General features: G+C 32.8%; 1 protein-coding gene across 8 annotated transcripts in view; it reads left to right on the top strand.

Moving 5' to 3' along the window:
* LOC106871676 (zinc finger MIZ domain-containing protein 1) overlaps positions 1-16,607 on the top strand; it is a 105,771-nt gene that overhangs the window by 61,654 nt on the left and 27,510 nt on the right. For 6 of the 8 annotated variants that reach the window (XM_052972871.1, XM_014918270.2, XM_014918268.2 and 3 more), the window contains exon 3: positions 12,528-12,794. The exons of the other annotated variants lie outside the window; for them this stretch is intronic. In XM_052972871.1, coding sequence (XP_052828831.1) covers positions 12,528-12,794 — 267 coding nt within the window. The remainder of the gene's footprint in view (positions 1-12,527; positions 12,795-16,607) is intronic. 8 annotated transcript variants of the gene reach the window in all.

Genomic DNA, 16,607 nt, shown 5'->3' with positions numbered 1-16,607 from the left:
ATAACATTGACAAAAATCGTTAAAAAAAATTGTAACTCTATCTATTTGCGAAAAACGAAATTACTTTCTTGCCAACCCAATATATGGGTTTTAAAGTCAAATCAATCTAGGTTCAGTAGCATACAAAGTATGAGAGAAGTTGCAACTTTGAAATAGGCTGTATCTTGAGTATATTAAATTCAAACTAAGACTCCAGTAAGCAGATCAGCTTCACATTCATTACTATAATTGTTCACTACAGCTAGACTCCATTGTCTGTTGTTAGTTATTTTTTCTCCTAGAAATTCATTTCACTAAAGTCAAGATAAGACTTGTGTGTGTAAAGAATCTTCAGCCTGGTTTTTAAGAGAGTGAAAGCTTTTCCAAACATGTTTCTGCTCGCAACTATTCTGATTATATCCACTTACGAAAAAAAAAAACTAAAAACTAAATGAATTACACTCATACAAATGTCCTGGTACAATGATACAATAAAGTTTGGAGTTAGCAGCCACTTTAATAATGTTTAAAACAAGAGCAAATTTTACTTTACCTACCTGTGGTACTCCTTGACTAGCTTTTGTTAGTGTTTTCATTAAGTAGATAGCTAATTAAATATCTGTTTGTCACTCAATAAATTCTGTCAGCCTTTTCTCATAAGATTTATATTTTTGTTTTTATTTTTCAAATTACTGGCCAGAACAGTGACTGAATTTTGCTGTTTTGATTTGTCTTTTTTACTCTGTATTTTCTTACTTTATACTATCATAATGAACAACTAGTTTCTCACTTTTTTCAAATGGTTCTTAAAGTCGCTACTTCTTTTTATTTGAACTCAACACTTATTTGTCATACCAGATATTGCTTCTAGTATAATAAAGTATAATAATGGATTATTTGTTGGAGTTTGTGTGTGGATTCAGAAGTAGTAATATTTTTATTCTATCTGCTAGAATCAGCTTAAAGTAGAACACATGTTAACTTTGTGCTGTAAATAAAGTTAACTATTATGAGTACATCCTGCTGAATTTATTAAAACACACCTTTAAAGGCAATGCCCTACATTTTCACTTTTCACACTATCAACTTTTCTCAAACACATTTTCTGACACAGATAGCCAACTCTACAAAGGTTACACTGTTTTCCAGTTCCTAAATCTGTTTAAACAACAGTTGTCTTTTTCAATAACATTCTTTATTGAATAGAAAGGCGTAAAATAGGATGATTTCACATGAAGAGCTCTGATGAATTGTTTTGTGATAATTATAATAGAAGAAAGAAAGAAGAAGGCAAAAATATTGTCTAGTAATCAGAGACTGGAAATAAGAAAAAGAAATATCCTACACCTGCAGAATATGATGAGTGTATATGTAGTACACAGTCTTGAATATGATTTCTACCTCGGTATTTTTTTCTGCTTATTCAATATTACAATAACCCATTAAAACAATTATATCAAGAAAATTTGCCTTTAAAACATTGCTTTATTTTGATTGCCATTTTGTGTAGTAAATCTTATAAGTCTAGCTTAGTAGCATCTGTATTTTATTTGTCATTACCAACCTATAATCTTATTGCTTTAAATTTATCACCAGCAGGGTTTGTCTTTGATATTAGTCTGTTCTTGCTATCAACTTTATATCTTCCTATGTAAAATAATGAATGCTGAAATTTCTTCACCTAAGTCTTAATATATTTTTTTCAGCTGGGAGAAATTTTGTTGTTAGCTAGCAGCATTTCATTATTTAATATTCTTCCATGTTTATCTTCTATCGTTGGACAGCACTTTCAGGCTATATTTATTTATTTTTAAGATGATTCCTGAAAAGTAGTGCAAAGAAAGATTAGACACTTCTACACTACTCCTACTACTACTATCTGTTAGCTGCATAGCAAGCACCAGCTATAGAAATGGATTTAAATTATAGTTGAATTCTCCTGAATATATATATATGTTAGTGGTGTTTCAAATGTGTTAACTCTACCAGAATATTTCAGGAGAAAAATAAATAATAATCATAAAAAATAAAAATAAAATGAAGTCAGATTGGGATCACCTATCTGTTTGCCTAGTGTTGCAAAAGTGGGGTTGGGGAGAATAGGCAGTAAGGTAGAAAAGGGAATTGCTTGGCAAATATGTTATCATTGATGAGTGGTTAAATTTCCTTATTTAGTGAAAATCCTTATTTAACCTATAGAACATAAACTCTTGTAAATACAAACAATTCGACATGACAACAGTCTCACACAGATACCATACCAATAGATTGGATAGACTAGCTTAGAAAAAAAGATGAAGATGGTCATGGCTGGGGCACCTTTGATCATAGATTTGCTCGACCAGAGCTGCCCAGAGCTGATCTCTTAGTGGACATCAGTAAATAAAGAAAAGTTGTTCTTTGAATTGAAATTCATTTCATTGTGTAAGAGAAGTGAGAAATGAAGCAAAATATAATGACAATTAAATCCTATTGCATGTTTATAATTTTGATTACTGTACCAGTTAGGCAACACGAGTTCAATTCCTACCAGATATTCATTGATTATCATTGATATAACATTATATGTGGTGTATTCATAAGTTCTAGGAAGGAAACAAATTGTGTCCTACAGTTAAGTTTCTTTTCATGATTTTTTTTTTTATGTTCATAATTAAAAGGAGTTGTATTAATTACATGAAGGCTGTGACTATAACAAGATATTGCTAGTCAGAAAGTTTCTGCCAGCTAACCAGTATAGCCCTCTTTAACCATTAATTATTTTTGGTGATAAAAAAACCTAGTATTCTATAGCTACTGCTCCAGGATCTCTTGTATGCTAAGTTCTGTTGTGATATGGTTTTTTATCTTTTTATTTGAGAAAAAGGTTGTTCCAACTGTGGTATGTTGTACTTTCATTTTCCCATGATTCATAACCTTGAACTAAGACTGTACATTGAATACTTGACCAAGATAAAATCTCATAGACTATTGTTTTTTTTTTTTGTTTTTTAAAGCAACACTCTTTTAACAACTGGTAGAATCTTCCCATATGAGATCAAAGACTATAAATTCCTAAATCTAGTTAACAGATTAGTGGAAATACCCCAGTTAACCAGTTAACAGATTAGTGGAAATACCCCAACTTGAGAGTCATTGCAAAATTTCAGTCAAGGGCTATGCTATCATATGTAGCTAGTTGACCATCAGAGGTGATGGCAAATACATTCAGAAAAGTTAGAATAAGAAGGTTTAAAAATAGGAGTTAAATATTGACCATCCACCTGCCACCAATAACAACAACAACAACTATTGTTAGATCATTACTTCACCTAGTGTCACAATGACAGCCCCTGGTCAGGTCTTGTTAGCCAACCTCATTTCGACCACATTCTGAAGCCATATTTTTCAAATCAAAACTACTTTGAAAATCTATCTTCTGCTGTTTAAATCTGATTTTAACATAATAGTCTCCTATTGTATATTGTATGAGTGAGTATGTTCTATTCCTTATGTTAACATCCTTAATTAATTTATTAATTTATGGTTGCCACAAACAGTGGCATTCCTTTATGATTGCCATTTTCCATGCTGCATGTATTACTCGATGGGTTTTGAAATTCATGTACTTTCACATGAATTATTAGAAGAACATGAGCTCTTTCTATTCCTTTGCTCACCTTTGAAGTATGTGTTCCATTTTGTTTTGTTTCTAATGACAATGATCAAGCCTAGCAACTACTTTACTTCAGCCTCAAGTATTTTTCCGTGACTATGAGGCAAGATTTGAACCAATAAGTTTTAAAATGTTATGTTGAAACCGAAACAAAACACATGGACTTTTGAGTGTATGTATGTGTATTTTAAGAGATCTAAAAATAGTATAAAACATCTGTAATTAAAACAATGAAGACCTGATATATATTTTGCAGAGTTTATGTATCTGAATAGTGGTCTAAATAATGTCTGAATGACAACAAACTTCTATTGTAAACTGCCTATCTAGATGGCCTCAGTATCTGATTTGTAGGCTTACTGAAAGTTATATAGATTATACATACATCTCTTGAGGATAGGACATGGGCACTTACTTGAGAAATCACACTCTTCATATATAGATGTCGTCAATCATGCAGTTTGTCTTCAATATTTAAATACTGAAACATAAATGTGTTCATCCACTTTGGAGTATTGCTCATGTCTATGAGATAGTACTGCTGTGACATGCGCAAATGTCTTACACTTCTTCCAAAAGAAGGCCATTTGACTGACTGACAATTATTCATTCACCAAAATACTTCAATCATTGGATCATTGATGTGCTGTATTCTCTCATTGCTTTGTCTTCCACTACTACAATTGCCTTTCCATTTTGTCTTTTTTGAGTTAGCTAATTAACATACTGTCTGCTAGCTGGCCCACATACCCTGCACACCTCTTCCTTCCTTCCATTGCTCTCACTATAACATAATACTTACTTGTACTTGTGTCAGTGTTTACTGGGGTGAGTTGAGCTGGCTCAGTCAGTAAGTTCACAGCATCACAACAGAAGCCGACTACACTTGGCAATTACAAACCTCAGCACAGAGGTCACAGTTCAAACAATGGACACCTTATATGTGAGAACTCGATATTGATTCAAAATCAGATCTAATTATAATAACAATCTCATATTTTCAGCTGTCCGCTTTGCTGTTTATGCTCTTTTGGTAGTAGTTTTTGGTACAACTGTATCAGTTGAGTTCATCCCATGGATTACCAAACCAAGATCCCAGCAAAAATGATAAAACTTCAGAGTTTGACACAAAACCCAAAGATTCAATTTGGAGGATTGTTGATTGCAAACCACACTATCTCAGTTGTATGCTTGCGGGTGGAGACAGTGTGTCAAAACTGCATCTTCAAACAGTTTGAACTCACTGACTTACCACCCAGAACTGTAACCTTCTGACTCACTCTTCAGTCATAATCCCCCCACCACCCCAGTGGGTCTCCCACCAACAGACATTCAAGCTAAGCATCAGCTATATCAATCTCATCTGTTTGAGGGGGCCTGTAAAAACCATTTCACTCTCTGTCCTCCCTAAACAAAATTATGAATTTTAAGTTCTTCTGGATACCTTGCTGCTCACCTGGAGCAAATTAATTCTCAGAAAGATGACACACTTCTTTCTTTCTAGTTAATTATCAGAGCTTAACTTTCTCAGTATGCATGAATAATTTCATTGAAAATAACCAGCTTAGCTAATATACTTTTTCTCTCATTCATTGTGTGTGATTATTTGCACACATCACATGTGTGTGTATGCATATTTATGTCAGGTTGGCAACACCTTTTAATCTGTGATTCAACTCAGGTAACAGTCAAACAATAGATTAGTAATGTGACTAAGCACTATTATATTATGGTTTGTGTTAAGTTTTAGCAGTTCCTTGTTTATAAAAGTTAACCTTTTCACTCAGCTAATCAAAATTAAATGAGGCCAACAATGTGGCTGTTAAGCAATCACTTTATCTCCTAGAAACAGCAGCCAATTCTCTTTCAAATTACAACTTACTGTCTTTAAATGAAACAACACAAATGATGTAGTTATAGAAAAAGAAAAAAGATAGGATGGCCACAGCTGGAGTGTTTTTGATCAAGTGTTTGATTATTTGAAGCAGACCTGGAGACTAAACAATAACAACCTAAATAGCAACAATAACAAACCTAAATCAAGCCAACAAGGAAGTCTCTATGTGGTCATATGACCTTCTGGAAAAGCAGTCAAATTTCACCTAGTCATCTTAAACACGGAAGAACAGATTGGTTTATGTAGTCTATGATATGAGGACTGGAAATAAGGAGTAGTCATGGTTGGAAAACTCAATATCTTGTATTGCTTGTGATAGATTTCTTCGTTTTGAAACGCAGTCGTGTATTGTCTTTGTATTTAATACATCCTTCTCTGAAGGACTCTGGGGAGAAAAAAAAACATTTTTTTTTTTTTTAATGCTTTGATATTGGTTTAGATATGTTCTCTTTTTAACTTCAGATACAGTTATCATTGTTCTTTTAGTTGCAGTACATACACAAAAGCCACTGCTCACTGTTCATAATAGAAATATGTTTGTGTTGCTACTGACAGAAAACTACTAAATATTTCTGTCTAGTGTGGCAGGCTTTGTTTAACAAAGATCAATTTCCTTTTCTTGCTGTTTTATCACTTTGTTCTTGCTGTCTTCTGTGCTTGTTCTATTGTCAGTGTTATTATGTGAAGAGCCAACTATAACATTCTTAGCCATATATTCAGCCCATAACTATTATTCCATCATTAGAATTTGAAAAGAAATGGAAAATATGCAAGTGAGCCAGTACAATTACATTGCAAATAACTATTTTAAAGTTGTTTTCTTTCTTTTTCTTTCTATCTTTATAATAGTCATACTGATTGATAATAATTATGAGACAAACTTATTTTAAATCTTGTCTTTTATGAAGTTGACTCGGGTTATTAACATCACATAGTGTTTACTTTGGTCCTTTTTTGCAACCTTTGATGTCTACCCACCCCATCCTCTTCAAAGGAATTATTTTTACCATAGTTTTTTTTTTTCATATTATTCATTATAATGATCAGTGTTTTAGTGCTATTCTCAATTATTTGGTTTCATTGATTAGTGATATTGATTAAGCATATTTGCGAGTACAACTGGTTTGACAGTGTGAAATATTCTGTTTAAAATATTATATTCTCAATATTGGGTGAAATTTTATTGATGGACAGGTGATAACTATTTTGTCAAGGACTTTTTTTTTAACATACCTACTAAGGTGTAAAAGAGAGCCAGCAGTTTACTTTATAATAATTCTGAGATAATAGTCATTATTTAATTAAAATTTATTCCTACTTTTAGTGTTTGATTAAGATGAGATTGTACAACAATAGTCTTATGACTGCATGTTCAGCGGTTTTGTCTTCATAATATTGGACTTGATAATATAAGTGTATTTACATGTGATAGAATTTTCTGACAAACTTATCTATGTTTAATGACAGAATCTTCGTACACCGGAAGAGAATTACAAGTGAATTTATGCTCTTAATGCTCTTGTTTATTGAGAAAACCTAAACTATTGTAAACATTTTAGAAATGCCAGCTAATTGTGAGAAGAAAAAAAGAAAACCAACTTGCTTTTTAATAAGGTAGATACCATCAACTTAGATAGTTCTGGTAGCCATGAAATAATTAGTACTGTTTAATTATAATTTTCTTGTTTCAAAGACTCGATTTTTTTTTTTTTTTTTTTTTTTTTTTAACACTTTCATGCCTTCTTAATGTCAATGTTTTTCTATTAGCCTTTTAATACTGCATGCACTAAATATGTTAACACTAACAATTTGTTTTAATTTAGTCTATTCTCCAAACAAGTCTATTTTCCTACTGCAAATAATGCTCAATATTGTACATTTATTGGGAGATACTTTCTTGGCGGATTTGATAAAGGTTATGCTTTAGTGATGAAGTCATGATTAGACCAAATTGTACCCAGTTTTGTCTCCTGTGTTTGCCAGAATAATGAAAATATTAGTCATTGACTACCACATAATTACAAGTTTTTTAATATTTTGTTTTTACATTAAACTTGTTAACACTAACATTTTGGTTGCAATTAACACTTTGAAAGTGTAAATTTCTGCTCCAGAATTGTGGAATATTCCTCTGGACCTGATGCTGATCTTGCTACACTTCAAGTAGCCAATAAATCCCCATATTTAGACAGATGAAACGTTACTCCTTTTGCAATAAGGATATGAATTGAATTCATGTTCAATTCCTTCTGCTTCTAGTGTCAGATTGACTCAGCATGTCTTCAGACAGAAATCAGTTTCACTCTCCAGAGCTGCAGTCTACACCAGTGCTCCACAACTGGTATACCACGACACACTGGTGTGCCATGAGACGATGCTAGGTGTGCCGCAGTGTAACCTGAATATAATTTTTTCTCCAATACTTTATGTTTTTAGTTCAGGTGTGCTGCCAAATTTTGAAAAAAATATGTGTACTGCAAGTGAAAAAAGGTTGTGGAGCACTGGTCTACACTCTTAACTGAGCCTGGTATCCTGTACACCTGCTGGCTTTATTGCTCCAGCAATCTCTAATCAAAGTTTATTGTTATACTCTGGGTGTAAACCACAGTTTTATTCTAAACATATATCTCTGTAATGTAGTAGAAGATACATATTTCTTTTTGCTTTTGTCTGATCATTTTCTCAGCATAAGAAATTACATTCTTCATAGGAAGACCAAAACAAGTCAAGTGGGAAAATAATTTAAGTAACTCCAGCCAATATTATTGTTTGATGGAGAGATAATTTTAACAATGACAGTTATTTTCTCTTTTTATTTCAATTTAAGAGTCAGTTCTTACCCTATCTACAGCTAAGAACTTGGAACAAAAATTAAATATCATAAAGAAATCCATTATTGACAATACTAACATAGAATGATAGAATTGTTATTTTATCATTTTTCTGACACATTTAATGTATCTATCCTGTTTTATCCTTCCTGCTTCTTAAAAGATATGAATCCTTTAACATATTTCCAGCCAGTTTTCATGAAGATTTTGAGGGCAGTCATTGTTCTCCTAGTTTCCTGTAGTTTATGTCAGTGTCACTATCAGATTGACCTCTTGAACTCTAACCAAATGTTCTCACCCTCTATTTCTTTCACTCCTCATCTCTAACTTGGTGAATGATCCTTCCCATCCACTTCATTTTTCTCAGTTTTACCTCCTCAAGTTTAAAAAAGAAAAAAGAGGTTATCTTTTATCTTGGCTCCAGTGTTTACTAGTGTGTGTGAGAGATCATTGTAGCTTGTGACCATCATGATTTTTAAAAAAATCTTTTTCAGCTATAGTATACCTAGGACTACATTAGTGAATATGGTCTTTTTTTTAAGGCTATGTGATTACAGAGACATTTGGCTGCTATTTTTAGCAGTGCAAGTGAGCACATACTTAGCCTTTTTTTAAACAGCCCCAAGTACTTCTGAAATATAATTCTAACTTTTTGCCACTTTTGCTCATTTAATACAACATCTGTGTGTGTGTGTGTGTGTGTGTGTGTGTGAGAGAGAGAGAGAGAGAGAGAGAGAGAGAGAGAGAATTAGCAGGTTTATCAGAACAGTGAATAGAATGCTTCGTATATTTGTTTTGGCTCTGTTGCTCTGATTTCAAACCCCGCCAAGCTCACCATAAGAACCTTTCCCTTGGACAACACTGGAGATGTGGAGAAGAGAGACTTGGATGTTAGTCTTCTATAATAAAAATTTTGCCCAGGCTGACACACGTGCAGATACATAGTCAACCCTGACTGATAGAGGTTCTATTTGTGTGTGTGTGTGTTTATATAATCTTTGTGTGAAGAACTACTTTTCACAACCTAGTACTTCTGGTTGAGTACCATTGCACAGCACCTTGGGCAGTTGTCTACTATAGCGCCAGGCTGATCAGTGTGGAAACTGCATGGAAGCCTGTTGTGTGTTTATGTATGTGTGTAATAAGTTGTCAGTCTAGAGTTTCCCCAATGTGTTGTCATTTCTTCAGATATAACTAGACTGGATAATGGATAAAGCTGCAGTAGGGAGACAGGGAATATAATTGATTGAGTAAGATAGATATATATCTAGGTGCAGGCATGTTTGTATGAATATGGAGTTCAGTTCATTACCACATAATCTCTAGTTCTTTCACACTGCATGGCACCTTGAGCAAGTGTCTTCTACTGCAACCTTGAGTCAACCAATACTTTGTAAATGGAATTGGTTGACAGAAACAATATGGAAGCCCATCATATATCTGTGTATGTTTGAATGCTTGTGTATATGTCTGTGGTTGTTTATATTCCATGCCCTCACATGAAAATGTTTAGCAGAAAAAGAACAACGACATTATAATTGCATTCTCTGTCCAAAAATTTTCCTTTGCCCCAGCAATTTTGAAGATGGGCTGAAAACCAATAAGGGTTAGCTACTGGAAAGGCATTCAGTTCTACTCCATACATTTTCATCCCATGCTAGCATGGAGAAATGGATATATGTCCTGAATGGGAAGAAACTTATGATTGTCTCTTTTGGTGCCAATTAATTCATAGAAAAGTTCTTAAACATGCTTCATTAATTCAGCTGACATGTTTTAGGCTCTAACTCTTCATTTGAAAATGAGGAAGATAAAGAAACTGATGTTATTTATGTTGCTGTCTATCTAGTTGTTGTATATACACATATGCATATGTGTATAGTTAACTCTTAGCTTGTTATGGGAACTCCGGTAATGAAGCTCTGAAAATTTAAATCATTAACCTGATATGTGTTTGTGTCTGTCTCTGTGAATGTATTTTATTTTGGTTACTCTTTCTATTTCTCACTGTCTTGCAATCTATTCTAAAAGTAAAGTATGACATTTGATCACACAAATATTAAAATGGCTAACTTTTTCTTACAATTGTTGTCTGATAAACACTACAGATTTTGTGATCAAACGTCACTTATCTATAATGCCAAATCCAACTTAATTAATGGTTCAAGTAAAGTAAAAAGAAATATAACTGCTAAAAGTGATAACCCTAATAATGATCTTGTTTGGTCAAGCAACTTGTGATTCATTATTCAAAGCATGTTATTATTTTCGTACCTTTTTCTTGCTTTTTGTCCCAAATTTTAACAGGCAGCCATAATAGCTTTGTTCTAAGGTCTTCTATTTTGAACCTCTGTTCTTGTTACTACTACTACTAACATGCAATATCCATTCATGCTTCCTTCTTTTATTAACAACACTATCTTACACACATTCAGTCAATCATTTGTTTAATTTCTCTTCAAATACTGCTTAATCCTCAACTTTCACTAACATGTTAAAAGAAGTATATGCATGTTTAAATCTATTTTTGTACATAAGAGCAACTTAACTCTATTATTGTCAGTTTGGCTTTCAATTTCTTCCATTCAATTGATTATAGGAAAAAACATAACAAGCATTAACATCAGTATTGAAAATATTTTCTTGTGAATTTTGATTATTCACACTTAGCATTTGTATGTATATATGTAGATACATGTGAAAAAATATGCATTCACTCTATAACTCAATAATACAGTTTTGTTTCTATTTCCTCAACTAAATATCTGCCATTTTTCCCGTTGCAAATGAAATCTTGAGAAAATTTTATTATGGATATTTTTTCTTATGTAATAGATATTATTAAGAATTATCTACATGGCTACATGAGTGGCATGTTCAGAAAAACTTTAAAATATTTAATATCTCATTTAGTTAAATCTTGTCACAAAATTCTCAAATAACCCTCAAAACATTTTATGTAAGGCTAACATAATTTGTGTGTATAATCTCACCAACTGTAATCTACAAACATTTATTTATAGAAGTGAAAAAGTATTGCCTTTATACTTCTTTTTTTCTATCCTTCAACCCAAGAAATAGTTATGGTGTTGATTTTCAGAATCAGTCAAGGGGTTACATAATCCACTTGTCAGTAAGTAAAGAATAGGTTTACTCTCTACTTCTCATCATCTTCATAGCTATAGGAAAAATATTGTCTTTGATACATCTCTGCATTTTTATAACATACCTGTAACATGCAAATGCCACCACAAATGTCATAGATTCTGTATCACCTTTCACACATAATAATGGGTGTATTTGATGGGATTTAAAAAAATTTATTCTTCCCTGTATTGAACTGATTGTGGTGTTACAACTAGTTACCTGTCTTTCTTGGGACCATCCATATATTCATGGAACTTGTGTGACTAATTTCTTCCACTTACACTATTAAAGTGAATCAATACTCTCATTGGTAAAAGTAATCAAAACAAATTTGGAAATAAACATTATATCTAAAGAAAATAGATGCCTTTTTAATAAAATTACACTCTGATTCTTACCTTCCTACATATCAAATATAAAAATATTGACTTACACATCCAAATGACAACATTATAGCCATCACCATCCTCTAATTACTGAATGAAGATTTGCTTGATTTTTAGCTTTTATCACTTTTTAATTTTATCCTTAAATTCTGTTGCATTATTCTGGCTGAAGCTTTTCCTCTTGATATTTATGCGACTTTATAATGCCTACTTTTCTTCACTCTTCTCTCTCTTTGTTCTCCATGGATGCACTAATGCATATAAGATTCTTCTGGTGGTATTATCTCTTTTCAGAATTAATATTCTTAGGAATTGATTAAATTTTGTAAATTATTCCACTTACTCTAAACTCAAGAATTCTTCAAAGCTCTCGTTTTCTTCTTTTCCGTCAGTGGAAAAAAAAAATGTCTTTTATTTTCTTTTGTTATTTCTTCTAATTGTAACCTAGAAACTATACTATTTATTCCATCTATAATGGAATCGTCTGTTTCTATTTTTCTTTAATTTAAATTTGTCAACGGAAAACCAAGAGCCTATAAAATCTCAAAGGCCTCACATCACCCTTAAATATTTTTCTGATATATATTTTTTTTCTTGAACACTCTTAAGCATTCGATTTCTTTACTTTTTAGTGATCCTAATGCAGCATGGCCCACAGGGAACCAAGGTGGCCAAACTCCTCAGTCTCTCTCTGTTGTGACTACAGTGTGGGGTGTTACTCAAACCACTCAAAGTGGACCTTTTACTCACAGCACACCTGGCTACACTAACACAACTATGTCTACCCCAAATTATACCCAACAACCACAAAGTTTTGCTGGCAGTCAGATGCAAAAGGCAGCGTTTAATCAACAAACTATGCCATATAGAAGGGAATCAGCAAACTACAACCGCCCAAGGTAATTTTGCATTGTTTCTTATAAAATGTCTATTTTTTACCCCCATTCTTACACTTGTTAACCATAAGATTATATATTTTATGTTAAAATTAGCTATGAAAAAGTACCATTTCTCTCCCCTATCTTTATTCTGTTCTTTAATTTTCAAAACAAATCCTCTTAGTTTTTCTCAAATTTTATTCTGATTTTTCTAAGTTCACATCCAAATATACTTTATTCCATCAAGTTTATGAATCATCTCACCCTTCTTATTTAAAAATTTATCTTGAGAATATTTTTTCATCAAGTTGTTTGCATTCTAAGAATCGCCAATGGTTGCTTCATTAGGATGCTGGCCTTACCAGCCAAAAATCCACAAAGACAATTGTCTTTCTGTTGCCCAGTCCACTAAGTAATAATAATAGAGAATGGTAGAATAGTAGGGTTCACTGCTGCAATCCTTAAATTCTCTCATGAACTCTTCAAAAGAAACACATAATCTCTAATGACCCATTGATGGATTCTTCTAATAAAGCCAGTTGGCTCTGCTGATTATATTTGAGCAATAAAAATAAAGTATCAGTTTATGAAGTTGCAATGTTGGTTAACAATATTGTTACTGAGATTTTCATCTGGGTTTCGGCATCAAGAGTTTGTCACCAGCACCTTCAAGTAGAAATGTTCTTGACATCAAACAATGCTTACTCTACAAACATCTCTTTTTCTCATTGTTTAATAGACATTTTATTAACTAACAACTGCTGGTTTAAAAAAAAAAAGAAAAAAGAATTTAATTAAATATTTTAACTGAATCAAACCTGTATTTCTGGACAGTTGGTTGTTGTACTGATTATCTAGCTTTACAACTGCATCCATTTTGCTGCGGGTAGACTAAACTCTTTAGTCTGTAATGGCTGTGAGTAACAGAAAAACTTTGATGTAACACACCACTTTCATGGCTGCCACAGTTGTCAAATCTTTACTTTGCACGTAAGAAAATTACTGTCTATAATTTCATCTTGATAGTGTCAGTATCTTTGAAGAGCTGTCAAAATAGCCATGTTGTTTTCTTTTGAAATACATGACCTTATTTCGTTGTATGCCATGGTTTCTAATCAATCAATTCTGGTGAGGTTCTATTTAATTTTCTCAATATGTGCCATCTACCAAGTAATAGATTTTAACTTGCTCCATTGCATAATATCTGATACTATGTTGAGATGAAACTTTATTGGTCTTTTGATGATTGCTGTACATACTGTAAGGTTTCTTATTGACGTTGTAGTTTGTTTTTGCTTCAGAAGAACAGATGATCTCTCTGCTTTAGAATCTCAGGGATAGAAATGTTATTAAAAAGTAAAGTTTAAAAAAAGAAAATCATGCTGCAGTTAAGAATTAGTACAGACTTCTTATAGACTTGTAGAAAGTAACATATAGACTGTATTCAAATATATGTGTAGAATAATTGAATGATTAAGATGTTGGATTACAAACCCAAGTTCATTTTCTTTGCATATAAACAAGATACATGACATTGTTTGTCTTGGTCAACTTAACTAAAAATAGCCAGCACTACTATTAAGTAATATATTCAGCTCTTAAAGAAGACTGGGTGATAAAAGTCAGACTTTAAAAGACTGTTCAATGTTTGTTAGCTTTAAAAAAAATGAAAATAATATATATACTCTTTACAAACAAAAACACAGATTTCCATACAACACACATTTTGCAGCATACCTGCCGTTGATTCCTTGGATAACTTACCTTTTTGCTGTGGTTGGTTGACCAATCCTCTTCCTTATGAAGGATTCATTTTGTCAAGGACAGTGTTGAATGCAGCCTCTCTGCTAGGTGATAAAACTCTTATCAATCTTCAAGTGGGGCTGCTGTTAACAGCAGTGAATGATACTGCCCTGTTGTATCTGCTTACCGTTAGACAAACTTGGTTGTTTGTTCGTTAAAAGTTTGGTTGGAGGTACAACACAGAAGCAGTATCAAGATATGATCTGCAAATTTTTTTTTTGGGGTTTTTGGGGATCTCAAGAGTTTTATCACGTAGCAGAGAGGCTGCATTCAACACTGCCCTTGACAAAATGGATCCTTCATAAGGAAGAGGATTGGTCAACCAACCACAGTCAAAAGGTAAGTGGTCCAAGGAGTCAACAACAGGTCTGCTGCAAAATGTGTGTTGCTCTTAATGCATGTCTACACATGCACAATGCATGTATATGTGTAGGATCATGTCCTTTGCTTATCTAAAGCCTGGTCATAGGTTGTTTCTAGCAAAGATTTACAGAAGGACTATCAGATACACCAATGAAAGTAAGAGACTGTGAGTTAAGTGTTGTGATGGTTTCTTGGCAGTTTTTATTTTATATATTGTAATTAATGTCTTCTGTTTAGACAAAACAAAGAGAAAGAAAAAAAAGAAGAAAAATGCTCTTCCTTAAATTGTAATTAATATGCTATGAATGGTCTGCTCCAAAGGAATGCAGTTGCTTTCTACATGTTTCAGAAAACTTAGCAAAATAGATAAGAGGAGCGTCTGAACATCTATAAAAAGCAATAGTTAATAACTTGATTCAAGCACTTGTTTACTCTTTTTATGTATTCAATCCTGTGAAGTAGAACAAGCCAGTGTCCTCAAATATTCATTCCTCTAAAAGCTACTGCTGCATCATAAGCAATGTTTCTTTACTTAATTGGAAGTAAGTAATTTCATAAGATCAGAGTTTTATGGTTAAAGAATGGAACATTGCATTTTCTTTTTTTGCTTTTATTAAAATAAAAAACTGAGAGATATGATGAAAGCAGTTATTTTGCTTTAATAATCAATATCTGCCTATATTTTTTGATTCAGACAGAAAAGTGATGACTGGTAGATAAGTTTGTTGAGACTTTGCATGTAGAATTCCATCTGAAGTATTGATGAGTTGCTACAAGCATTTCAGCCAGAAAGAACTGTAGAATAATAATACAACTTTAAGGAGAAAGGATTGTGTATATTGTTTAATACCAGACCTAGAAAAAATAAAAGTAGTAAGAAATAATAAGGCAGCTAATTAACCAAGATCTAAACAGAATGGTTTGCAAGTCAGTCAAAAATGTCTTGTAAGTGAATCTTGCTAGATGTAAACTATATGAAAGCTGTATGTGTGTGTGTGTAAATGTAAAACAGTGTGTTGAGTTAAATCCTTTTTCATAAAATGTGGTAACTTGTCCAGTTACTCAAGTACCAGACTGAGATAAGTACTAAGGAACGAAGTGATTGATTAAAAACTCTGGGAAAGCAATGCTCTAGCATGACCCAGTCCAGTGACTGAAAGCTACAAAAGAATGAGGTAATTTTTTAGGGTGCATGTGCAGTTGGTGTTATATATTCAAGCATCAGGGAGAGAGAATGAAAAAGATGGCTTTGAGTTCAAACCTTGCCAAAGTCAACTTTGCTTTTATCTGGTTGGACACCAACATGAATGTACTAAAGAAAGGAGAACTTATATGTAATTTTAGTCCCACACCTATTTTCAGTCAAAATCATTTCATCCTGTTCCTTCACTGGATTGTCTTTTCCCAACAAGTTATTACTAAGACCGTGTTAAAAATCCTTATTCTTACATGCATCAACATCATATGTACACTTCAATCAAATTCTGACTACTCACTGTATTTCAACCCAGACTTTCTCCATGTTGGTTTGAATGACTGCCGTGTATAGTTATGCACACGGAAGTGATTTGCTTTTATGTTACACTAAATGTCTCTTTGTAGTCTATGCACATTATAATCCTTCTGAAAAACTATATCGGATAGATAACCAAAAAAAAAAAAAAAAAA

The sequence above is a fragment of the Octopus bimaculoides genome, chromosome 1, assembly GCF_001194135.2.
Source record: "Octopus bimaculoides isolate UCB-OBI-ISO-001 chromosome 1, ASM119413v2, whole genome shotgun sequence".
NCBI lineage: Eukaryota > Metazoa > Mollusca > Cephalopoda > Octopoda > Octopodidae > Octopus > Octopus bimaculoides.
This window is presented reverse-complemented; position numbering and strand designations above follow the sequence as displayed.